Below are 25,722 nucleotides of genomic sequence, written 5' to 3' on the forward strand. Positions count from 1 at the left end.
CGTTGCGGTTTAGTCGAAAATGTACAACTACCAATTCTAGTTACATATTCGTCTCTAATATACGACTATATTATGGAGTCCGCAATCCGTCGCAAATCAGCAACCTTGTTGCGACCTACATATTTTGCAACCAATTTTTTTTTTGCGACCATCGGGAATAGTCGCGAAGTAGTCGCAAAACCCTTATTTGCGACTAATGCGAGACTATTATAGGAGTCGCAAATGGCCTGTTTTCTTGTAGTGACATAATTTATTTTCTTAATTTGTTTTGCTTTTTAATTTAATTTTGATTTATTTTTAATAAAATATTAGATTGAAGATTCTGATTGGTTGATATGGGAGGAGGTGAATACAAGCGTACCTAAGTATTTTTCTATAAACATTACCTGAACAAAACAAAACAAGATAGTCATAAAAACAAAACATATAATAATTTATCCTATTTAAATAACATGAATCTAAGAAAAATTTCAAATCAAATCCGACTCAAATCTTGAATGCCCATGCCTAGGTAAAGTAGGATAAAAAATAAGTTCGCTTCTAAATTGTACTTACATTTTTTGGATTTTTCGATTGCATTTTTATAAAGATACATTGCTGCAAACATATTTTAAAAGGTAAATATAAAAATTACTTAACTATTTACGTACACATAAACACAAAAATTATTACCGTGTATGTACACATGAGTAAATGATAAGTATTAATCTTAAATAATATTAAAAAACAAGTTAGAACATAAATTATAATTCAATGTAAAAAACAAATTAGAAAATGGATATAAAAAAATGAATTATAATTATAAGTACAAAAATAAAAAATAGTCATCAAATTGAATAGACAGAAAAAATGAAAAAACCAAAAATAGGAAAGAATAATAGTAAACTAATTTTAATTATCTAACACATTTTTTTTCTCAATTCAATCGTTACAATGTAACAAAAGAGATCAAATTTACTGTAGGGACATTTCAGTCCAGAAAAGTCTTGTGGCTAATTTGAATGTAGATATCATTAAGGCGAGGTGTAGGATACCAGGCCGAGAAACCCGAGCAACTAACTAGGTAGAAACTTCATTTGACTTTGCCAAATGGTGGTTAAAAAACATCAACCCTGGTTACGGTGGAAACGTCGTAGTGGTTACGGTGTGCAATAATTTACCCTAAATAAAACTTCATTTGGTTTCTAGTTTAATTAATTTGGTTAGGTTCGGTTGAGGTTTTCTCTACCTTTATTAATGAACATATTTGCACTTTATGATTTTGGAGCCCACACTCTCCCAGCTTCGGCCCAGGGCCGGCCTGTACATGAGACCCCCGAGATCAGTCCTTGTCCATTTTTTTTCTCCTTCAGATCTCTCTCTCTCTCTCTCTCTCTCTCTCTCTCTCTCTCTCTCTCTCTCATGAGCTTCTTCTAGTTTCTCTGGCATCTTCCTTCTCCGGTGTGTTGTGCTCAGGTACGACCTCTGATCTCCGATCGCTGGTTCTATTTTCGCATATTCTTCAATCCATCTTCGAATTTTCCTATGTATTTACCGATCAGAAGTGCATTTTGGATTTTTTAGTCTCCGATGTTCTTCGACTTTTCACGTCGTAGTGTGTATGATGATGCTTAGAGAAATTATACTGCATTTTCTGTGTTTACAATTAGGCTAAGGAGTAGAAATTGATGTAGGGAGTTGCGAATTTGTCGGTGGAACGACTTGGTTTTTTAGTATTCCTGTGTGGTGTGGTTCGATGATTCTAAATTGCTTTATCTTGGACTTTGTATTTTATGTAATTGGAAGATAGGAAAAATTTGGGGAAGATGCAGCACAGTCCAGTAACAATAGAGGATCAGTTGATATCGAAAGCTGTAAGGGAAGAATGCCCTTGGGAAAACCTCCCAAAACGACTCCAATCTATTCTTGGGTCTAAGGACGAATGGCATAAAAGGTTTGTTTGTTTTTTGTTTTTTTTCCTTTGCATGTTTTCATGATTAGGGGATTTAATTACTTGTAATGGGATTGAGGTGCTCTATGGTATAATCTTTTTTCACTGTTTTGATTCTTTATGCAGGGTTACTGCGCATTGTATCAAGAAAAGACTCCTATGGAATACATGTTTTGCTTGTAAAGTTTGCAAAGAAGGTGAATATTATGAAGATATGATGCGTTACTTGCGAAAGAATCTGGCGGTGCGTTTTGATGGATATCTCTCTAAGAGGTCTTTTTATTTTTAATTGCATTCTAGTGGAGAGTTTGCAAATCATTTTGATCTTGTTTCTCTGTCTTTATTTTTTGTCCCTTTATCTCGTATTTGATGGCTACAATGTATAAGAAAAGGTTTTGGAATCTATAATAGTGGCCAACAAGGTTTATTTTAGAATCTAGATACCATCTTATGTGATGGTTATTTAGTAATATATGTTTCTTACTCTGAAAGGTAGCTGTGGGTTTACATAGTCGAAACTAGGAGGAAAACTTCGTGAACTAGGGTGAAATATAGGGCTATGTTTCTGTTACTGTCAGTGGATCTTTAAAGTTAATTGCTGTTGACCATTACCTGCAGCTATTTCCGTATCACCTCGCGGAGTATGTTTGCCGTGTGATGAGGATATCACCATTCAGATACTACTGTGACATGATATTTGAAGTCATGAGAAATGGTAAATTGTTGCTTTACTTTAGAGCTCACTTTTCACTTACCTTAAGTTATAGCCAGCGATTTTTTCATCCTCATTCTTTTTAATTTGACACAGAGCAACCTTATGACAGTATTCCAAACTTCAGTGCGGCAGATGCCTTCCGGCTTACAGGAATAGGGAGGAATGAGTTCATTGATATCATGAATAAATGCAGATCTAAGGTACTTTTTTTTGTCTAGATTTTATAATTTATACTGGTTTATGTGACTGGCATGTCTTTTGCACCCTGCAAAAATTTCCTTTACTTTGACTTCTGACTGAAGAATTTTTACTATATCTAAAATACGGGAATTCAACCTTTACAAAATTTAGATGGAATTTTCTCGTTTTCATTTTATGTCATTGTAATTTTAAGAAAATTCAGAGCATCGTAGTTTATCATTATAACTTGAGCCTACAAGTGGATGTAATTCAACATCTGTTATGTCTTATACATTTCATTCATGTTTTGAGCTTTCCAGAAAATAATGTGGAAGCTGAACAAATCGATTGCAAAAGACTTCTTACCTACTCAACCTGTGGATTTCCCTATTGACCCTTGGTGGGGTGTTTGCCTTGTCAACTTCACCATAGAAGAGTTTAAGGTAATCTAAGCTCTCCTCTATGCTTCCATTTCTCCTTTTTCAAACTGATTTTACTCGGAGTGAACGATGGCATTTTCATCCTACTTGTTCCTTGTCTAATAACAGATCTTATTTCCTTGTTCTTTGCATAGAAACTTTCAGAAGATGAGATGGCGACAATAGATAAAATCTGCAAAGAAGAAGCTAATGCCTATATCCTCTTCGATCCAGAAGTCATAAAAGGTCTGTACCAGAGGGGATTGGTATATTTTGATGTCCCAGTCTATCAGGAAGACCGCTTTAAAGGTGAGTTTATGTTTGCCAGTATTTACTTATCACTTCATTTCTTCAATGTACTTCAAGGCTGGAAAATATTGAGTTTTTGCTAAGGCATGTAATAGCATGTCAGGTGATTTTAAGAACAGTTTCATAATCGGCTCTTCATATAACTAATTGTTTTATCATTGTTTTCCCATACTATTTCACGGTAATTTTATTTACTTGGAACAGAGCCAGTGAAGCTCCTAGATAGCCTGTTCTTCTGTTCTTAGATTCATATGGTAGGCTCATATTTTCTATTGCAAAACTAAGATTTCACTTAAATGCATGTCCTTTTGCATTCCTTTTTCAGTTTCAAAGCTTGAGGGGTTCATCTCTAACAGAGAGCAGTCTTACGAAGATCCTATTGAAGAGTAAGGGAACTATTGTGCCACGTGGAAGCTTATTTTATCTTGGTTTTAGTTACCCCTGAAATTATCTAGCAGTCTAATAGCTGCAGCTGCAATTTGCAGGTTACTCTATGCAGTTTTTGTAGTTTCAAATGAGAACTCAACAGTTGCAGAGCTGGCATCTACTTTGCAAGCTGACGTAACTCAATTACAGGCTGCTGCATCTTTTGTTTGCCGGTTGGGATGGGCTGTCAAGTTAATTGATCCGTCATCTGTACTTCATGACAAGATTATGCCTGGGTCTCCACGTGCCATCGTCAGTGATGACGAAGATGCATCTCGGGCTAGTGTAAGCTCTACGTACAGGTCTGCTGATGGTGAGGCGGCTCAACATGGAGATAGTTTAGGGATAGAAAGCTCTGGATCACGTTCTAGTCATGTTCGGGTTGCTTTCATAGTTGATGCTAATATAACATCGTATCTAATGATGGGTTCTGTGTCACCAGGTAAAATTTCCTAGTTATATTTGGTGGCTAGTTTATAACTATTAACAACCCATGAATATCAATTATCTGTGTAAAAGGATCACTTTTTGCATTTTTCTAATATATTCTATTCATGTTCATGAACGCTATTGTAGGACTGAAATCTCATGCTGTGACACTCTATGAAGCGGGAAAACTAGGGCATACTAGTATCCCAGACCTTTGCCAGGATTTGAGCACATTAGAGGGAGCGAAATTTGAGGGTGAACTGCAAGAATTTGCAAATCATGCCTTTAGTCTACGTTGTGTCCTGGAATGTTTGATATCTGGTGGAGTTGCTACAGATACAGTAGTTGATACTATGGGCTTGGGAACTTTGAGCAATGATGAGGCTGTTACTCTTCTCGCAGATGCTACTTTACCTGATAATTCGGGAGATTCCTTAACCAGCCAAAATAGTGAGGCTTCCGTGGTTTCAGATTCCCCTCAAGAGGTTCCCTTGTCGACAGAGCGTGTCCATGAAAGCACTGAACATGAAGCAGCTTCCACTACATCGTCTGTTGATACTAATACCTTGACTGAGACCTACAGTTCTAACCTAAACCTTCAGAATGATGGAAAGCCAATCTCCGTTGAGGGACCTGACCCCGGTAAAGGAAACAAGAAAAAGAAAAAATATCGCGTTGACATTCTCCGTTGTGAAAGTCTAGCTTCTCTAACTCCTGCTACTCTAGATCGTTTGTTTTCCCGTGACTACGATATTGTTGTGTCAATGATTCCTCTTCCACTTACGACTGTTCTTCCTGGACCGTCAGGCCCTGTTCATTTCGGTCCTCCCTCCCATTCATCCATGACGCAGTGGATGAAACTCGTATTGTATTCAACCGTGGGCACTGGGCCTTTGTCGGTTATCTTGATGAAAGGTCAGTGTCTGCGGATGCTTCCTGCTCCACTAGCTGGCTGTGAGAAAGCTCTCATTTGGTCTTGGGATGGATCTTCGGTTGGTGGTTTAGGAAACAAGTTTGAAGGTAACTTGGTCAAGGGAGGTATTCTGTTGCACTGTTTAAATTGCCTTCTCAAGTGCTCAGCTGTTCTTGTTCAGCCTCTCAGCAAGCATGATCTTGATCGCTCTGGAAGAATTGTTACTTTAGATATACCATTACCCCTGAAGAACGCTGATGGTTCCATTCCTCATTTCGGCGATGAGCTTGGACTTCCCCTTGAGGAAAATACTAAGTTGAACTCTCTCTTAACTAAGCTGGCAAACAACATGGAGTTGAAGACAGTCGGTTACATTCGGCTTTTGAAACTCTTTAAAGCTAAGGATTCGTCGGGTTCCTTTTCTCCAGATAATGATGAGAAGTATGAATGGGTCCCTTTAACCGTGGAGTTTGGGTTTCCACTTTTCAGTCCAAAGTTATGCAACAATATCTGTAAAAGAATCGTGTCATCACAGTTACTTCAAGCAGATTCGCTCATGGAACAACAGGATGCAATGCAATGCATAAGAAAAAGGTTGAAAGATATATGTGCACAGTACCAAGCGACAGGTCCAGCTGCTAAACTTCTTTACCAAAAAGAACAAGCAAAGGAGCCTGCGCGTAGTAATAAGCTCATGAACTATGCAAGCGGAAGGTGGAACCCTCTCGTGGACCCTTCGTCACCAATATCAGGAGCCACAAGCGAATTCCAACGGCTGAAACTAGCTAATCGCCAACGTTGCCGGACCGAAGTTCTGAGCTTTGACGGTAGCATTCTTAGGTCAGTTTAGTTCCTTCCATGGTTCATGATTATTCTTTTTTTTTTTTTTTTTTCCTTTTTTTCAGTTTTTGAGGTATTTTGTGGGTGGTCACAGATCCTACACCTTGGCCCCTGTATATGAGGCTGTCACAAGGACCATTGATGAGAATGCACCTTTAAGTACAACAAAGGCAGACACTGATGAAGCAGATAGCCGAGAAGTGATTCTTCCAGGACTAAATCTTCTCTATGATGGTTCAGAGTTGCACCCTTTTGATATTTGTGCTTGCCTTCAGGCTCGTCAACCAGTTGCTCTTATAGCAGAAGCTGCTGCTGCATCTGCAAACCTTGCCCCGAAGTAGACTACTACTCACTGAGATTCCAGTCCAAATATCGTAGGACATAATGTGAAAGGTAACATATATCGACTGAAATCTTGAATCTTATTTGTGTTCAAAGTCCATTAGCCAGTTGTAACAGTAGGATCTCGCTTAAAGCATTGCGTTTGCATATGCATAGATATATAGGTTCTGTTTTACATTATGAAAAAACTAACTTATAGTTGTCTACTTCATATTTATGTAATATGATTATAGATATTTTTACTAGTATGTATAATAAATACTAAAGATATAATTTCTCAATTAGTTTCGGTTTATTCAGTTTGGTTACACCAAAAATTGGCTTTCAATGGTTTGGTCGGTTTTGGTTTTCTTTGCCAATGAAACGAATGAAACTATCTTAACTCCCTTAGATGTAATTTTGCAGGTCGGGTTCTTGTTTGTTTGTTTTTACATTCTAGCCGACTGGAAAATGCATCTGCGGCGAGCATCAGAATACACTGATGTTGCTTAGTCGCAGTAAGGGTTAGGAAATCTACAAATTATATATTTGGCTAACGAATGATGAATGTATCGTTATACCATTATTGTGCCTCAGTTAAAAAGATAGTACGGAGGAAATTTTGGAGACATTGTGTGTGTAAGTGTCAAGGAAGGCTGTGGTTTATAGAGGAGTTTTGCGTTTGGGACTGTCTTGCACAGATTTTATCCCAATTTGGTTCGGGCGACTCTCGATGGCCCAGTTATTACGTCGAGGTTGATGAAAGTCTCTTTTTCCCAATAACAAAGTATATTTGGAATCAGTTTTTGTTCTTTTTCCATACAATCAAAAAATATGTTTGCTTTTTGGGGTTACGTATACGTCACGCACCAAAATCAAACTGTGGAGTCTTTTCATAATCAAATCAATTCAAGTCCAACCATGAATTGTCAAAAATAACTATTGAATTTTGTACACAAATCGATTATCAATTTGTACTTTTTAGTATGTATGGCTTATTTGTTTTAGTTTGGTTATGTTTTATGTTATTGATGTAATAATATTTTTTAGGGATGTTTGAACTTTATATTGTTTCTTGTTTCCGTTTATAAATCCTCTTATTAAATCCAAATTTGATATCAATATTATTAGGTCTATAACGTAATAAAGAAACAAAAATTGGTTTTGGTTACTTCATTCATCTACGCGTATATCTTAGATTGTTTCTTCGAAATTTCATCACCTTTCTCTTGTTGACTTTTAAGATTTCGTTTTCGGGTAGACTTGCCAAACACTTTGGTTTCGTCTTTGTGAATACGTTACTTAACGTCGTATCAGTGCTGTCTAGACTTTTTCTCAAGACTTTTTAGCATTATTGTTACTAATTTATCTTGAAAGTTGCTTTATTGGTTTTGAACTTTTGGAGCTCTTCAAGAAGTTAGAAGATATGATGAGATTTTACTCTTTCAAACACCCAAAAACGCTTTATACAACTGTAGCTTCAGTTAAAAAGAGTGGAAATTGCGAAAAATTACCTTAAAATAGATTCATTGTTTCCCAAAACAATAGATTGTAGGTAATATGATTGGATGATCTTTCTTACATCTACTCTACCTGAAACAGATAGAATATTGGTAAAAGTTAGATAAAAATGCAAATATTGGATTCCTTGATTAAGCATTCCATTTGATAACAAGACTAAATAGTCATGAAGCAATTAGATTTACCAAATTCACCACAAATAAATACTTTTGTTATTAAAATTAAAAGACGACAGAAAATGCCATGTGCTATAATCATAAGTATTAGTGGAATTTTTTGTCTATAATAAAACAAAAATTAACTAATCTCGAAACCATTACTCTAAAGATCTCATGTGATCTTTTTTTTTTTGATCGAAGAGACTTCCATAGAGTTTGTGTTTGTTAAGGAAATAAATAAAAGTCTCTGCCTGCTTTTGAACGCCGCCCATTCCTCTAGACTCTCTCCCTATTGAAAACAACGCGTTTGTTTATTGTCGGGGTCGGCCAAGACTCACAAATTGATCCATCCGACGACGCAAATTTCATAAGGTAAGAAATCAACAATGGATATTTGAAGAAACAAATACAATTCTATAGAGAAACAAAATCATGATACATTTGCAAATAAATATTGTGCATCTTTATTTGAATCATGAAAAAATTATTTATCATTTTTAGTCATTTGTTTGGTTTATTTCCAAAATGATTGTTATACGTTGGACTTATTTTCAAAAAGTATTATGTTGAACTTGTAGTTTCCAAGAAACTTAGGTTTTTTACACCTAACCCTTCACTATATAAACTCACTTTTGTCTCTTGACCGATATAATCACAGTTCCTTCTGCTAATCTATTAAAACTCTCTCACCATACTACGTACGTAACAATGGCATCCAAATCCTTCGTTGTTTGCCTCTTCCTAGCTCTAGTGGCCTCCTCCGTCGTTGCTCAAGCTCCGGGACCAGCTCCAACCTTATCTCCCCTCCCGGCTACTCCTGCACCGTCTCAGTCTCCAAGAACCACCGTACCGGCACCTTCACCTTCACCCTCACCCTTAACCAATCCTCCTTCCTCAGCACCTACCACCGCTCCTCCGGTTAGTCAGCCACCGAGTGATTCTCCCGATGCCTCCACTTCTCCGCCAGCTCCTCCGACGCCTACTTCCCCTGCCGGAGCTCCAGGTACAAATGTTCCATCTGGTGAAGCTGGACCTTCTCAGTCTCCCCCAACTGGCTCTCCAAACGCCGCTTCAGTGAGTAGAGTCTCCGTCTTCGGAACTTTCGTCGGAGTGACCGTGATCGCTGCTTTGATGCTGTAGATGCTACTTTGTCTTACGCAATAGATTCGTTAGGAATATTTTTGGTTTCATTGTTTGTTTGTTTTTTTTCTTGTTATCAATAATTTGATTTATAGTGTTTTAGAGATTTGTGGATTCGATTTCTGATTTGTTTCTACTTTATATGATGTTTATTATCGTGTTATTGTTGGTACTATGTTTGTTACAAGTTTTTTTTTTTTTTTTTAATCTCGATTATTGGCACTCTTGAATAAAATCATGGTTACTACTTACTAGAATTCTTGTTAATAACTTTAATTAAAATTACAAGCGAAATTAGTGGAGAGTCGTCAATGAAGAGTTTTAGGAAAGCGAAGAGTCTAGAGAGTAACGACGCGTGTATAGGAGGAGTCTAGAATGGAACATTTATCTTGTTGGCGGTGCCACCAGGTTTCAACATTGACCCTTTCGTTACAAAAGTTTCGTACGCGTTCGAGACTATATTCTCTAAGTTTCTCTAATTTAAGAATTTCAATGTAACTTTCGAAAAAAATATATGCCTCATCACGGTATCGCAATATCTCCACTTAATTTGTGGTGTTACGAAACATATTCAAATCACCGGCCTCATAGGTCTCACAATATCCATTTGCTTGGTATAGGCTTTCGCCAGATGATGATTTATATATTTTTAATGAAAAAGTTGAAGTAATTAGGCACACAACAACAAAAAAATATTGAAATCAAGTAAATGATATGACGTATATATTGCTAATATAAGTAAAATAATTTTTGTTCTAAAGTTTACTAAGCTATTTTCATTGAATTACATTTAAAAATAGGGGCTGTGAGTTTCACATAGATTAAAAACTGGTGTATATTAACAATCTTAACCTCACAAATAATTTATGGTGTTACTTATTTTATTAGTTTTATAAGGTTATATTTAGAATTTCATTACAAAATTTACATTGAAAAAATGAGAATGACAAGTAATTTAAAACAAAAAAATCTCTCTAGAATGACAAGTAATAAAAACCAGATGGATAATAGTTTTCACCTAATTACTTACAAACATGGGTTTTGTTTGGTTTACTATTTGTTTAACCAATTAACAAAGACATTAAACCAGAAAAAACATAATCTTAACAAATTAAACTAATTTGAATTCGATCCGTAATTCTTCTTATCTATAAACGACCACACACAAAAAAAAAACTAATATTTAAAAACCTCGAAAAAAAATAAATCAAAAAACCAACCAAGCAAAATATTAGAAAAAGACTAAAAACTTCAATCAAATAGAAGCTGACAAGTACGTGAACCCCTTGGTGACAATGACAACTCCTTGATTATCTCAAGTTTCTCGTTAGGGTCAGTGGATTTAGAGTATATAGTTGCCTCTTTTAAGCAGTTTGCACTTCTTAAGATGAATGCTGCTACTTCTTTCTCAGCTTCAGTTCCTTCATAGTCTTCCCATTCGAGATTTTCAAGACTTGATAATAGACATTCAGGAACTAAGCCTGGTTCAATCCAGCACGGGAGCTCTTGAGGTTTATGGCACTGATATATATATATATATACATATAAGTAGATTGAATTAGAGAACATCATATATAATGTTACTAATTAGATCTTATGTACGTACCTGGTCAAATTCGAGAGCTTTTAAATTAGGAGAAACTCTCAGCATACACAATAATACATCCACCCACGCTTTGTCACATGTGCATATTATTAAAGTTTCGAGAGAACAGAAGACACAACTAGGAGGATATATATCCTGCATAATTAAGCAGAAACATATTTGACCACAAGGAACAACGATAGGAAACAACAGTCTTAGCCGTAAACGAAAAAACAAACACAAAAAAATACCTTTGAGCTAGATAAACATAAACTGAGAAGCTTGACAGAAGTAATAGACCCTAGAATCATTCCAGGAAGAAAGCAATCGATGTCGAGAGCTGCGCTTTCCAACTTAGGCATGTTATTCTCAATGACACATAATATGCCTTGATGATCAATAATGTCCAATTTCTCCAGAGAAGGAGCATATATCACAAAGCCATGACCATCATCTACATCGTGTCGTGTATACATGATGAATAACTTCACTAAAGAAGGCACTCTAACAGTGAAGGTAGTCACATTGCTATTTGGACCGTGAACCACATATAAGTCTTCAAGAACATGGCAATTGGATAAAAGCCTATTTACGAATTCGTCACCAGAGTACTTCACTGATACAAGTTCCAATGACTTGAGGGAAGGGAAAGACAAATTTGAAGAAGCATCCACAAGAATCACATTATTAAGTTTCAATGTCACTAGCATTCTACACTCTGTGTACAAACTCTTTGGAAGTGTGATTGGAGATGGTCTAGAAAACGTATCCATCTCGATACTCAGCTCACGCAGAGAGCTTTTTTTATCTGCAGCTCTAATCCACACGGGAATATCTTCATCGCGACAGGTTGTACCAAGTTTGAAGTGCAAAGTTTCGAGAATTGGAGCCTTGTGTAATGTCAAAGACCTATCTACAAAGCCCGAAAAGCTTTGAATATTCTTGTTGCTATCATTGTATACAAGTCTTGGTACCATCATCCAAAGGAATCTCCAACGTTTAGACAGAATCATTGTGGCCACAACATCTTCCGTTGGTAGTAACGACAATATTTCTAAGAGCAACGCATCAGGCAATTCACTTAACCTATCCGGATCCCTTTGGAATTTCAATTGTTCACTGTCGTCAAGGCCAAAAAGCCAAAACCAGATACGAGAAAACATCGCAAAGACAACGAGGCTTGAGAGATTCTAAGTGTGTGTTTTATCTTTTCTGTAGGAACCAAACAAATAGTCTGAAGAAACGACGCATGCAGGTTAATCAAGCAACCACACGATCATGTGTGCGCATATTCTCTCCTGATATTAACTTATTTCTTTAGTCTGTTTGCTAAAAGAAAATTAAGTCTCGTACCTTTCAATACCTTCATATATTTTCATATAGATTTATTAATATTTATATTTTTCAAATTTTCTGATAATTTAGAGAAATTTTCGGAATAGAGATATATCTAAAAAAAATATATTAAGGTATTCATTGATTTATTGGTTTTATGATAATATTGATATTTATTGGTTTTATTTGGTTTAATATGGTTCCGTAGTTTTTCCTTTTCCTAATGACTGTTAATGGACTCCTTACTATGAATAAGAAAAGAATTTCCAACTGACCTAAAATTTTTGGCTTATAGAAATCTCTTGTGTTCGATGTTGTTTCCGTGATGACTGAGTTTCGATAATTTAGGAGATATATGCACACATGATTGTGTGGACTGAGTTTCATGCTAGACAACATGCTAATTCCTCCGAGAACAAGAGCGAAAGCTTTGGCTTATAAAAATCTCTTAGAGCAAACTCATTGCACATCCTCAAATTAGTGTCTCTAACCTTTAAAAATATTAAAAATAATATTAATCTAAGTTTAGATCTTCATCCCATTGTTTTTAGTTTTTATCCTCCCATTAGTCATCCCTAAATATGGATGTCTTGATTCCAAACTCAATACAAAACTGAACACAAAATTGAACACTGATTTTTTGCTCTATGTTGAGTTTTGTTGAGTCTGTACTGTGTTACAAGTTACAACATTAGTGCCTTCAGATCATTTATAGCAGAATCGACATTGATCCAAGCAGGTTTGATAGCAAAATCTTGAACTCGAAAAGAAAAGTGATACATAAGAGTACATAACCTATTAAAAGAAAGAAGCTAGCTTCAACTTGATTTTTTCAAACGAAACTAAAGTGACAAAGATGACAATGTAGAACAGAGGGTTACATACAAGTGAAAAGAAAACTGAGGTTCCTTGTCAATTGTCTAGCTCCATAGCTTGGGCAGCTTTAGCTTTAGCAGCTGGAGTCAGTTTCGTTTTCAATTTCTTCTTGCCAACAGAAAACCCACATGCCTTCTTCTTCCCACTTCCATCAACCTTGACAACAAAATCAACCAACACACATAAATAATTAAATACTACTCTAAGCTTCAGTAAAAGATAGGAATACTCAAGACATAGTAAGATGTTTTAGTAAGAAGATTCAGTATATCTTATTCACCCAATATAAGTTTCTGATTATATACCGCTCTTAGAAACTTGTTTCAGGTTTCGTTACAAACAGATTTGGATGGTTTTGTGGATAAAATTTACACCAATGATGAGAACTGTGAGTAAGAAAAGCAACAAAGAGAAGCACTTGTATAATCCAACCAAGTGCTTGACTCCTAAACTATGAACTTAGACGATAAAGACAACAATAACTTTCATGCTTGACTGATCACTGATGGTTTTCAAGAAGGAAATGAAACAGTCGAACACCTCTCTCATATCACTGACATTTTGTGATAATTAAGATTATCTACACAAATTCCAAACAAAAAAAACTAGGTTCGTTCAGCTTTCCCATTTTGTTTCGATGTGTAGGGACAAGAGAACCGCAAGAGTGTACCATGAGCATCCAAGTAATCACGGAGAGAGCGATTGTCAAATTCGCCACCATTGTCGCATTGCAAGGACTGAATTTCTGTGCCGAAGTGGGTGCGAACATAGGCTGAAAAATTAGTGTACATGGAAAACAAATCACTCTTGCGATGCAACGGATAAACCCAAACAAAATGTGAAAACTCATCAATAAAAATAGCATAATATTTTATTCCATTAACACTAGATATTGGAGAGGTCCAAATATCTGAATGGATAAGAGCAAACGGTTTAAACACAACCGAAGTCGAAGAACCAAATGATTGTCGAACATGTTTTCCTACTTGACACGCATGACACAAAGTTGTCATGTCGGTCTTATTAAAAGCAATAACACCAGAAGAAGCAAGAGAAGAGATAACATTGTTTCCCGGATGTCCAAGACGACGGTGCCACAACGTGTTGGTAGAGGTAGTGGTGGCGAGCGCGAGAGGAGACGGAGACGATGATGTTGTGGAGACCGAGTACAATGGACCGGGACTATTGCAGCGGAGGAGCTTGATTCTCGTGAGCAGATCCTTAACAGAAAAACCAAACGGGTCAAACTCAACAGAACTGTTGTTATCAGTGACAAAGCGACGCACCGAAACCAGATTTTTGATCATAGGACACACAAGCACATTACGGAGATGAAGAGGTCGATTTGGTGAGGAAGACGCAATGAGGCCATGGCCAGTTTGTGTGGTATGAACCAAAGACCCGTTTTCAACAGTTACAAAAGGAAGATTGCTTTTATTAAAAAGAGAATGTAGCGTACCTGGGTGAGCCGTGATGTGGTTGGTGGCAGCAGTATCCATATACCACTGTGAATCCGATGGATCGGGTAAGCTCATGGTGCTGAAAGCATGTGTGAGTTGTGTGTGTGGTGATGATTGTAGCACATGAGCTTCACTAGGGGGACGTGATGGATATGGGCCGAGAACACCATTGGAGGAGGAAGAAGCAACATGTGGATGATGATGAAACTACGATGCACCATACGACGGAGGAGTGCCATAAGAGTACGGCGAAGGTGGCCATGCTGGAGGAGTCCACGACAGATAAGACATGGAAGGGTGAAACCAGGAGGGAGGCGGAGGTTGATAATTATGTTCCCACGACGAATGGTGACATCCACGTCCACGTCCGCGATTGTTGCGACCACCACGACCGGAACCACCGCGACCACGACCAGAATTGTTATGGTGGTGTTGTTGGTGGTTATGAGGAGAAGGTGGTGACGGATTAGAGTATGATGCAGATGTAAGTAGAACATTGGGAGAAGAGACATCAAGGGTCGAGGTTGAAGAAGCTCGATGCTGTTTTTGAAGGCGAGACTCCTCCATCAATAACATAGAACAAGCTTCAGAAAACGACGGGAAAGGTGTTTTGTGAATAATCACATTGACAATATTGTCAAACTTCTCCGAGAGACCATTCACCATGTGCATCACCAAAGCTTTGTCAGAGACAGGGGAATCGATATTGGCCAGCAAATCAGAGATTGATTTCAACTTCTGGCAAAAATCATGAATGTTGAGATCACCAATCACCAAGGTACGGAGGTCGTTTTCAAGCTGGAGAGCACGACCGTCTTTGTTATCACGAAAGAGAGCCTCAACATAGAGCCAAAGCTCACGGGCAGAGCACTTTTTCTTTAAAACAAAGTCAAGCAAAGACTCAGAGATAGTGCCATAGATCCACATCTTCACCAAACCGTCACGTTCTTTCCACTTAGTGTCGGTATCAGAAGAGGGAGAAGAGGTGCCGTCAAGATGACTAGAAACACCAAACGAGAGACAGTGTGTCTCAAACAATTCACGCCAAATATCATAGTTGAGCTTGTCCATGCTAAGAACAATAGGGACATAGGCTCAGATCTGGGCGATACCAAAGGGTTTATCGCTTGAGGGAGGAGCAGTTTTGTTAGTCATCGTTGGTAGGGATGAACGACGAGAAAGGAGAAGAAGAGAAACAGAACAGAGAGAAGCAGGACGAGAAGAGAAGATGATGAAAAAGAAGAAGAGAGCGGAGGCTGGATCGAGTCTAACAAAGAAAACTTTAGGGTTTTTGTTTTATGCTAGGGTTAGCTCTGATACCATGTAAGATTATAAATCTCCATAAAGAGTTATGATATTAACATAAGCCTTATATAGGCAGAACAAAAGTGTTCTACAAGTATATTGTTTACATATTTGTCAAGACTTAGGAAATATTCTATATTCCTATATTATAACAGGTTTAAGGACAACGAAGCTAACCTTCCCACAATGAATATTCGTGGATCAACACCAATTTTGGATCATCATGGTGCTTGCCTCCTGACTGACGCAGAATTAAAATAAAAACAATAAAAACTGAGCTAAGATAACAAAAACTTATAGAGCACCGAAATATAGTGGCTTTAGAATAATGAACAACACAGATCAAAACCCAACTCGCACAAAAGTAACAAAAACAGACCCAAATTGTGCAGCAACTAAACAGATATCATAAATATCCAGGTTCAATAGTTTTATACACCCATTGATAAAATAAAACGGAAGCTAAATCCAAAACTGCTCAAAGTAAATGCGCACCACAGATATCTCCAATATTCTTGTTTTCACCACAAACTTGCATCTACTCTGCTCATAGATATCAAATACAAATTATTGTTTCTATATATAAAAAAAAAAAAAAAAAATCTTGGAAAAAGAATTCAAAATTACACGTAAACGTGTAAGGAACTTTACTGCCAGCTCAGAAATTGCCAAAACTCTACCAGATATCAAATTGAAATAATAGGTTTGGTGACTAGTCCATGGAGTTCGAGAGCTGATTTTGTTGGGGACTGTAGAAGCATAAAAACGGTGATTCTCGCGGCGGCTCCTGGTGGTTTTAGAATTCCTTCAGACAGTGACCATTGACAAACTTTTTTTCGATTGGCGGAGGCAGCTTAGAGTCATAATGGTCAATTGACTATAGTAAATTTGTAAAATTAAGTGAAATATTAGAAAAAAAAAAAAATTGACCCTTGTAAAATAACACAAATGATTCCTATAAAAAAACTTTAATAACATAATTGACCTTTAAATTTTTTTTTGATTATAATAAACTGATTTCGAAGCTCTGCCACGTCACACAAAGCTTTTTTCGACTGCTCTGTTCGTCGATGCCTGATTCTACTTATCTTCCTATATTGGCCGGTGTTCTTCTCGTGGGTAACTTTTGCTTCCTTTAATAAGGAGTCACACGCGGTGGGTTTTTAAAGATAGGTGCGTTTCTTGCACCACAAGCGATTTGGTGGGTACCCACATATATTGGACAAACGCGCAAAATGGAGCCTTCTGATTGCCTAAAAACTGAAAATAGTTTGGTTGCAGCTCGTTGTTCCTCATCTCTTTTTTATGGTTTCTTTTGTTTGTTTGTTTTTTTATTTATTTTAAACTTGGGAAAATGAAGAGGTTCATTTCTGATAATCATTGATCTCGCTCGCTGCCACAAGAATATTGAAAACACAACTTGACGATCACTAAGACTTTGTTTATCATTTATAATTGCAGGTTTAAGTGCTAATCATAGACAATATCACGTCCCATTTCCGGAAGGATTTAGTCCAGAGGACACGAAGCGTTACAGTTCATGAAGCTTGCCAAAAATTTCGTACTTGCGGGCGGTAAGAATGTAATTCACAACACGTTGGGAAGTAAGAATGTCCGAAAGAAATGATCTAATTCACAACACGTCATTGACTAGCCTAAGTGGAGGTTCCTAATAAAAATCTTGACTATCCAATCTCAGGTTGTGTTACTAAACTACACTGAAGGCTCTTTTAGTTTCAAATTGCTCTTGCATTAGGTGAACCAAAATCAAACCTAATGTCAATTTTTGTTATTATTTTCATCACTCACTTGTTACGATTCTTAAATTATTCAGTGTGTGCCGTTTTCAGGGTATAGCATGTCTCATTCCCGCACCAATTAACGGAGTTATTCTGTATTGGAACGGTAATAAGCATTACGAATATATTAACTAGTAGAGTTCGATCACTCTTGTATGTGGGAGTAGTGATCTATCTACTTCCCTCCTACATGTACGATGACAGAGAATCTTTTCTCCTTCTTGACTACAAACACAAATGTTAGATTTGAGATTTAACAAGATCTATGCATAAATGCTATAGAGGGACAAGTTTCATCAGCAAGATCAAGTTTGGTTGAGTAACTTCTACATCTATAGAGGGAGACGGATGAAACTGCTATAGATAGATATTTTAAAGCTTTTTAACATCCAACATTTATATATCAACTTTTTCTTGAAAAGTTAAAAGTTTTTAACATCTTACCTTGTGAATTTGGGAGTCAGGCGTGGCTCGTGAGTGAAGAAATACCTGCTAATTAAATATATTCATTAAGGTTCGTAAATTATAATTTATGTTCCTTTTACTTCACCATACTTGTACATATTATTTAATAATAATATGGAAAGAAAAATATTTTATTATATAAAATTTGGTTTTTTAAAATTAGCAACTCAAGTGAAGGGCACAACGCACACGTGTAAATTTTGTTTATCATAAATTTTGTTATGGATGTAAAACAATTTTTTTAAAACAATATTTAAAATATAAAGAGATATCTATAAGAATTTTTTTTAAAAGTTTTAAAATATATTATAAGGAAATTAGAAAAAGAAAGGTACAAAAAGTCAAAACTGATTAACAAAAGAGTTTGAAAAAAAAATTGTTTATGGACAAAAGAATAAATGTACGTGTAAAATAATTTGAAAAACTAGGTTCCAACCCGCAGTACAAATGTTTTATAATTTGTATTTTATGATATTTTAAGTTTATTAATAATACAATTTTGTTTTTAAATTGTAGTGTAACTATTTTAATCATCTAATTAATGTTAGTTATAGTATGAGTATAACTTTTAAAAAGTTTATTGTATTTTAATATAATTAAGGATCTTTTAACTAACTTGTATTATTTGTTTTTTTTAGGGGATGCATCAAATATAATAACCTGAATTATAATTATTAATTAATATATAGTATGAAGTTTTGTGTCTGTATTTTATTTGGAAGTATATTTTGGAATATTGTATAAATGATTTGTAAAATGTTACTAATATTGTAACGGAACTTGGTTTAGACAGCTGATAAACATTACTAAACATTCAATTATTTTGGACATCTCATAAGTAATATAGACATTTGGACAAACAAAAAAAAAAGGAAAAGGCCCAGCTAAAATAAAGAAAAGACACTTACGTTTTGTTGTACTTATTCGGGTTTCTATCTGATTTTTATTAACCTTCTTCCTTCCTTCTTTTTTAGTACAGAACCCAAATAATTAGGTCACGATTGGAATCCTGTCAATCTCACTTTCTCGATTTCTATATTCGATTGCTTCACAAAGTATACCTGATTCGAATTCAATCTGATGTTCTGCAAACCCACTAAATCAATTCGTTGAATTCACTCTCGGATCTTGTACGTTGGTTGGTAAGTTCTTTGTTTAAAACTCTCTGAAATCGGTCTTTCTAGAAATTAATTGGATTATTTGATTCTTCCAAACATATTATCGGAATTGTACATCTTTCCGTTTCCACTGTTGTTCAATTCGTAAGTGAAACTTAGTTCGAAGTTATTGTTAATCTTTAGTACAGATAGGTAAACTTCATAGATTTAATTCACTGTATTATTCTCTTGAAGTGAGAAACGAAGATAAATATATATTACCATTTGACCTTAATTTCTGATTTTAGGGTTACTGATTTGAAATTTTTTTTGTTATAAGATTATCTAACATCTTAATCAATCAATCTCCTACAGGTATCTGTGGATGTTATAAAAGTATAATCTTTTAAAACCAAATAAAGATAAGTTCAATTTTGAATTTCTTTCCATAACTTACAATATTCTCTTTACATACCCATACACTAATATATGTTCTTTCAAGGTTTACGACGATTGAACAGAAAGCCGGACTTATAACATCAAAAATTACAGTCAACTAAAAGCAAACACTGATTACGTCTTACACGGTTAGTTACATGCCTCTCTTGTTTTTGTCATTCTTTTTTTGTCTTTACAAATAACAAAAACAAACCTGTTATACTGTTCTAAAAAAAATAAAACAAAGAAAACACATGTTTTACACAATCTATACTTTCTTCAGTTAATAGTATAATACTAAATATTAAGCAAAATTCTTCAAATACGATCCAAACCAAAAATCCCAAAAAAATTTAAGTAGTAGAATATTTGGAAAAAGAAATACACACTTGAAATAAAAAAACTTTTAGAACAACCAAGGACCAACCAAACCTTACTTCCATAGATTTTGAAAAATTTCTTTGAACACAACATTCATCGTTTGCTTTGTTGTCCCCCAATCTTTATCTAAGATAAGCACTTTCAAACTCTTCTTCGATGTCACCCTAGAAAGGGGCACATATAACTGGCCATGAGAATTCATTGGTCGAGGTAGAAAAAGACCAACTTCTTCGAGTGGTTGTCCTTGACTCCTGTTTATAGTCATTGCAAAAGCTACAGACAATGGAAATTGTCTTCTTGTCTTCTTCTCATCCGGAAAGGCAGTTTAGTATCAATCAGCTTAATTAAAACCTTTGGAATTAACACATTGTCTCCAACTCTTTCACCGGTAATAACACAAGCTTCTAGGACATTATTTCCCATCTAAGTAATCTGCAATCGTGTACCGTTGCATAAACCACCTTTAGGATCTATATTTCTGAGTAACATTACATGAGCACCAATCTTAAGACGAAGACTGTGATTTGGCAATCCTGAGAGCTTTATACTATTTAAAAAGTCAGAACTAAAAACAGGGTTGTTTATTGATTCGCTATCCTGAAGATCAATACTATCAACACTTAAGTACACCATTTTTTTCACATGTATACATATATGATCACGTTTTTTTATATATATAACAAACAACAAAAAAAGAAAAATACAGCGGATTTAAAAGTAGATACTAACCTTGGAGCTTCTCAAGGAGTCTTTCATTGATTGTGTTAACATCATTATTTGTTGGACATAAAATAGCTCTTGTTTGGAAAAACTTTGGATCTTTTTTTGTATGCAAGTTTTCCAAATCACCATATACAGCTCTACTTATAGAATCAATAGGATCAACTACATCTGAAATCAGCAATTCTTCTGGAATATCAATTAGAGCTTCCCCATCGTTTGGTTCCAAAATTTTGCCATCACCAACAACTAGAATCCAATCAGAAAACTCCTTTATATTCCTTGTTTCACTCTATGTCATATTCTTTGACATCAGCCGCATATTCTTTGTCAAAGTCAGAACCTTACAATGTTCTCATAGATAGGAAGAGTTTAATAAAGCTAGAACAATCTGAGCCCTACCAGCACCATTTATTACAGGTAATACCTGTTTGAAGTCGCCTCCAAAGACCGACCTTTCCACCAAATGGCTTGTCGTCCGCATTTCTTATGATATCTGATATACTTCTATCCAGATTTTCAAAACAATATCTGCTCATCATTGGTGCTTCGTCCCATATAATAAGAGACGCTTCTTTTAACATCTTAGCCAAATCTGAATTAGGATTGATATTACATGTTGTAAAATCATCATGATTTATAGGGATATAAAACCTTGCGTGTGCAGTCCTTTCATCCTCTAACAGCAAAGACGTTATACCGCTTGAAGCAACGTTTATAATTATCAATCCCCTGTATCTAACAGCTGTAGAAAGAGTTTTCCACATAACAGTCTTTCTTGTTCCCCCAAAACCGTAAACAAAAAAATACTCCTCCACGTTCTTTTAAAACAGCTAACATTATCTCATCATATATTGCCTTTTGCTCAGACGTCATCATCTCTATCCATTTATCATGTTTTTCCTTCAATTCATCACGATTGTAGTTCTTTTCTTCTGTAATATAGCGGTTGGAATGATCTAAACCGATGGTGTTTGGCTTTGGCATTTCTTCGATTTCTTTTAAAGTTCCACCATTGCATAACAATATCTCTTCAATTTCTTGCAGAGTATAATTCTTCTTTTCCTCATCTATTAAATTTAAATCTGTAATTTCAAAAATATATGGAAAAATAATTAGTTTCCAAATCATACGAAATCCGTACGTATGGATGAGATTATCAAAGAAAAAATACAATACAAAAACTTCGAAACCTGGATTATTGTATTATTGTCTTTTTTAGCTTCAATGTCTTCTGATAAAACATGCCATGTTTCTTGCCACACATGTAGTGACCTTGATAAACAACCATCTAGAAGCATCATAGCAAAAAGATTCCGAAGTTGATCCCCAAAAATCCAGAAGCTTGCTTCAATAATACTATCGATATAAGCTTGGTCGTCTTCTAAAATACCTCCAGCCCAACATGCTTTTTTGTATGTATCATACACAACACCTCTGTATGTCATGATATCTTCATCAGTTTTGGGACCTCTTACGATTCAAACACCTCTGTATGTCATGATATCTTCATCAGTTTTGGGACCTCTTACGATTCAAAGAAGTATTCTCATATAATATTCCGCTTCCAATCTATGTGGAACATAATTGATCCTTCCAATAAATAATCTCCTCTGCCTTAATTTCCATTGTTTCTTTTTACCATCCCAAGTGAAGTATTTGGGAATTTCTGCATAAGTGAGCGTTCTAGCAAATGCATTAACCTTATTCAGATTTAGGTAGGCCATGAACATAGAATCAACATTAGCTCTTCTGTCAAGAACATCTTTGATCTTCTCCTTCTCTTTATAAAAAACTGGTTGCTTCCCTGGTGGATGAAATGGAAGTTTCATTACTACTACACTTCTATACTGTATTGGAAATTTGAAAAGCCTCCACGCTGCTTCAGAAGCTGAAACATATCTACAACAAAAGAAAAAAAAACCTAATTTAGTAAATAAAACAAATACAAAAGTTCAGTGTGATGGATCAATGTTATTCGCACCTGCAATCAAAGTACTCCTTTATTTCATCCTTTTTTTTTCTCCGAATCTGTAACATTGTTACTCCCAACTTCAGTGCAATTCGTAGATTTAGTTTGCTTTTTAGGTTCAAGCACAACTGCAACACGATCTTGGCCTTTGTTAATATACTTAAATAAGTACTTTATTGAACCGGATTGGTTGCACCACTCAACATTGATGTGAGCACGATAGCACAATGATAGGATACAATTGTAGGGCACAACATATCTGTTATCACACTTGATACCATTTTCTCTACAAAATTTGAAGATGCTCGCCTTCTATAGATTGGATATCCGTCTTTTCAAACAAAAGTTTCTTCAACATTTTCTTTCGGGTAAAACTTAGAACACTTTCCATCCACCATACACTGAGAATTTATATTAGCCGCACCACAAGGTACATGAATAATACAATCCTTAACAACACTGTATAGCTCAGGATCTTCATCCTTATCTGGTATCTCAACTGAAATTATTTTGTTAATGTCATCACCTCTTGTCAATTTACAGCTAGGATCCATGAATAACAAAATATGAGCATGTGGAAGTCCTCTTTTCTGGAATTATTAAACAAACATATAAAATTAACAATGTACAACAGAAGGTTAACTTACTTGAACATCTGATAGCACTATATCGAATGTTTCACCAAACCTTGTTGAGTAGGTCTTTCACGAATGAGGAACCCTCACTTGCACTTTCCAAGAAGTCTTGTAAGGCTTGATGTCTCAGATGTAAGCGTAAGATGCAGCCATTGATATTAGCTAGATGATTTTTGTTACATAATTGATTTTTGTTTGGTGAGTTATGAAGATGTCTGATAGTGGATTATTTATAGTGGTCTAATAGTTTAGGGTATCGTATAAGATTGGTTTTGATTGAATGAGTTGATGATTGCGAGATTTTTGGTTCTGATTAGGATTAAATTATGAATCTGATAGAATTTTCAATTAATGTTGATTGATACTCATGCAATTGAAGAAGATGTAGAGAGATTTGAGGGCAGGATTGATTGAGAAGATATTGTGTGATTATTTACAAAAAAATTCTGAAGGTATATTCTTATTCTTAAGCTTGATTGTAGAGGCCGATTATATTGGACTTATGGACCATTTCAAAAACTTTGTTATGCTTATAAGGCCGACTTACTATTACAGTGGCCCAAACAAATCCTGAAACCAGGTTTTTTTTTAAAAACACGTGGATCTTAGCTGTTTCGGTCGGGTATTTTTTTCGAAAATTTCGGACACATTTGCCCTGTTCAATTAATCAAATCCTCTTTCTTTTAAATGTATTCAGTGGCAATTGCTGTAAATACTGAGAGGATTTCAGTCATTTATAAAAATGTACTCCTCTTTTGATTATCTATATATATATAAAAGAGAAGTACAAAATCAAAAATTGCCCAAAATTTCCCAGATTGCCACTCAATTATGCATAAAGGAGAGTGTTTATTAAAATTGGAAAAGGTAATTTGGTCAAAATCTTGGAAAAATTCGATTACTCGATCCGAAATGGTTGAGATCCGCGCATTTATTCGTTAACCCGGTGGGTGGAGTTCCTAGCGTTTGACCCGACAAATTCTTAGTGGATATTATTATTGGGCTTACGAAGCCCAATGATCAATTTATTCAATTTTATTTCTTAATAAATAATAATCATCTAATTAACGACATTTGCATAATCATCGCGTAATCAATCTTTCAAAATATAATTGTAATCTAAAAAAATCCCTTAAAGCTAGAATAGAATATTCTAAACTTTCTTTAAAGCAATGTTAATTATGCGAATAAACCTTTTTGTTAAACGTATCAAATATTTTGTGTTTGAGTCTATTATTTATCGGTTCTAACCTAAACACTAATATATGAATCACCTATAAATATCATCATGAAACGCATAGATCCAATCATCAAACATTTACCATTTCTCAAATACAAGGTTAGCAAGTAGCAAATCAGGGCTATTCATACAACAACGTTTGGTGAAACCTTTGACATGATACTCGATGATGCCAAAGTAAGTATAAAGATCTTATATTGTTGTATACATACACATTCAGCAGTATTCATGATCATAAATCTAACCTATGGTTATGTCATTTGCAGGGTACAAAATTCACCCTTATGTGAAAAAGGATATGATGAACCGGTTCCTCAAATTCAAGAGGAGAAGTCTTGCAATTTAAATTTGAATTCAATATTCGAATGTACCATCTGATTTTACATGAAATGTTGAGATTAGAGGTTAGAAGCAACTATGACCTCCTTATCCTTCTATGTGTGAGTTGGCAGATCGATATGAACTTGAAAGACATGTAGGCTGAGAGAACCAGCCAAAGTAATAGTATTCCTTGACAAGCAAATGACATCATCTCTTTTAACTTCATAATCCGGTAAGTCTTACAATATAGCCATCTAAAAATGTCTAAACTTTAATATAGAGACATTTATTTGTAAGCTTTTTATTTTATTTATACCTAAAGCCTAACTGATGTTCTGTCACTACTACCAGTTATTGCCCAACAAATATACTATGAGCAATCGATCTATGCAAAATTCCAATTCGATGAAGAACTGGGACATATCAAAGAATTGGGATTCTAAAGCATCAAGCAGTGAGAGAGCTCACGAATTTGGAGGGCTCTTCTCCTCGAGAAGAAGATGCCTCAAATGCATCTTTGGGGACGGAAGTGGAGAGAGATCTCATGGCAGTGTTTGCTCTTTAGTTGCTGACGGAGACAGAGATGAATGCAATTGTGAAAAAAAAAATTGTATTGATCTAGTTATATGGATTATATAGCATAATCAATAATATCCAAAAAGCTTACAAATATATGTATAGAATCAAATCAAATTAAGAAGTAGCAAACTCAATGAGAAAAAGAGTTCTTACACAATCGGAACTAGAAACTGAGGATTAACCTTGAAGATATAAAGAGTAGCTCTTTCCATT

General features: G+C 35.4%; 2 protein-coding genes, 1 long non-coding RNA gene and 2 pseudogenes across 18 annotated transcripts; 3 read left to right on the top strand and 2 right to left on the bottom strand.

Annotated features, from left to right (window-relative positions):
• Nucleotides 1–1,232: 1,232 nt before the first annotated feature.
• Nucleotides 1,233–7,473, top strand: LOC104777451 (uncharacterized). 8 transcript variants are annotated; one of them, XM_087506054.1, is made up of 12 exons: nucleotides 1,233–1,455; nucleotides 1,786–1,933; nucleotides 2,057–2,174; nucleotides 2,549–2,645; nucleotides 2,739–2,845; nucleotides 3,146–3,268; nucleotides 3,400–3,553; nucleotides 3,879–3,939; nucleotides 4,039–4,421; nucleotides 4,556–6,161; nucleotides 6,256–6,554; nucleotides 6,909–7,473. In XM_087506054.1, exons 2-11 carry the CDS (start codon nucleotides 1,806–1,808, stop codon nucleotides 6,500–6,502), a joined length of 3,024 nt encoding a protein of 1,007 aa, XP_087362180.1. In that variant the 5' UTR covers nucleotides 1,233–1,455; nucleotides 1,786–1,805; the 3' UTR covers nucleotides 6,503–6,554; nucleotides 6,909–7,473. The 8 variants fall into 8 exon arrangements, with proteins under 8 accessions (XP_087362180.1, XP_087362185.1, XP_087362197.1 ...); XM_087506059.1 differs by having other exon boundaries at nucleotides 1,335–1,455; nucleotides 2,057–2,203; XM_087506071.1 differs by having other exon boundaries at nucleotides 1,335–1,455; nucleotides 3,138–3,268.
• An 833-nt stretch (nucleotides 7,474–8,306) lies between these two features.
• LOC104777452 (classical arabinogalactan protein 5) lies at nucleotides 8,307–9,552 on the top strand. Its single transcript, XM_010501716.3, has 2 exons — nucleotides 8,307–8,533; nucleotides 8,820–9,552. Exon 2 carries the CDS (start codon nucleotides 8,870–8,872, stop codon nucleotides 9,299–9,301), a length of 432 nt encoding a protein of 143 aa, XP_010500018.1. The 5' UTR covers nucleotides 8,307–8,533; nucleotides 8,820–8,869; the 3' UTR covers nucleotides 9,302–9,552.
• A 1,000-nt stretch (nucleotides 9,553–10,552) lies between these two features.
• On the bottom strand, nucleotides 10,553–19,702 carry LOC104779091 (putative FBD-associated F-box protein At1g32375; annotated as a pseudogene).
• LOC104777453 (uncharacterized) lies at nucleotides 18,998–25,602 on the top strand. Of its 9 annotated transcripts, none has more exons than XR_015593720.1 (6): nucleotides 18,998–19,268; nucleotides 19,599–19,810; nucleotides 23,434–23,821; nucleotides 24,709–24,786; nucleotides 24,876–25,162; nucleotides 25,282–25,602. It is a non-coding gene; the product is annotated as an uncharacterized LOC104777453 (long non-coding RNA). The 9 variants fall into 9 exon arrangements; XR_015593718.1 differs by having other exon boundaries at nucleotides 23,749–23,821; XR_015593733.1 differs by having other exon boundaries at nucleotides 23,749–23,821; nucleotides 24,714–24,786.
• On the bottom strand, nucleotides 20,466–21,749 carry LOC147947007 (uncharacterized; annotated as a pseudogene).
• Nucleotides 25,603–25,722: the final 120 nt, after the last annotated feature.

The sequence above is a fragment of the Camelina sativa genome, chromosome 3, assembly GCF_030686135.1.
Source record: "Camelina sativa cultivar CO46 ecotype springtype chromosome 3, ASM3068613v1".
NCBI lineage: Eukaryota > Viridiplantae > Streptophyta > Magnoliopsida > Brassicales > Brassicaceae > Camelina > Camelina sativa.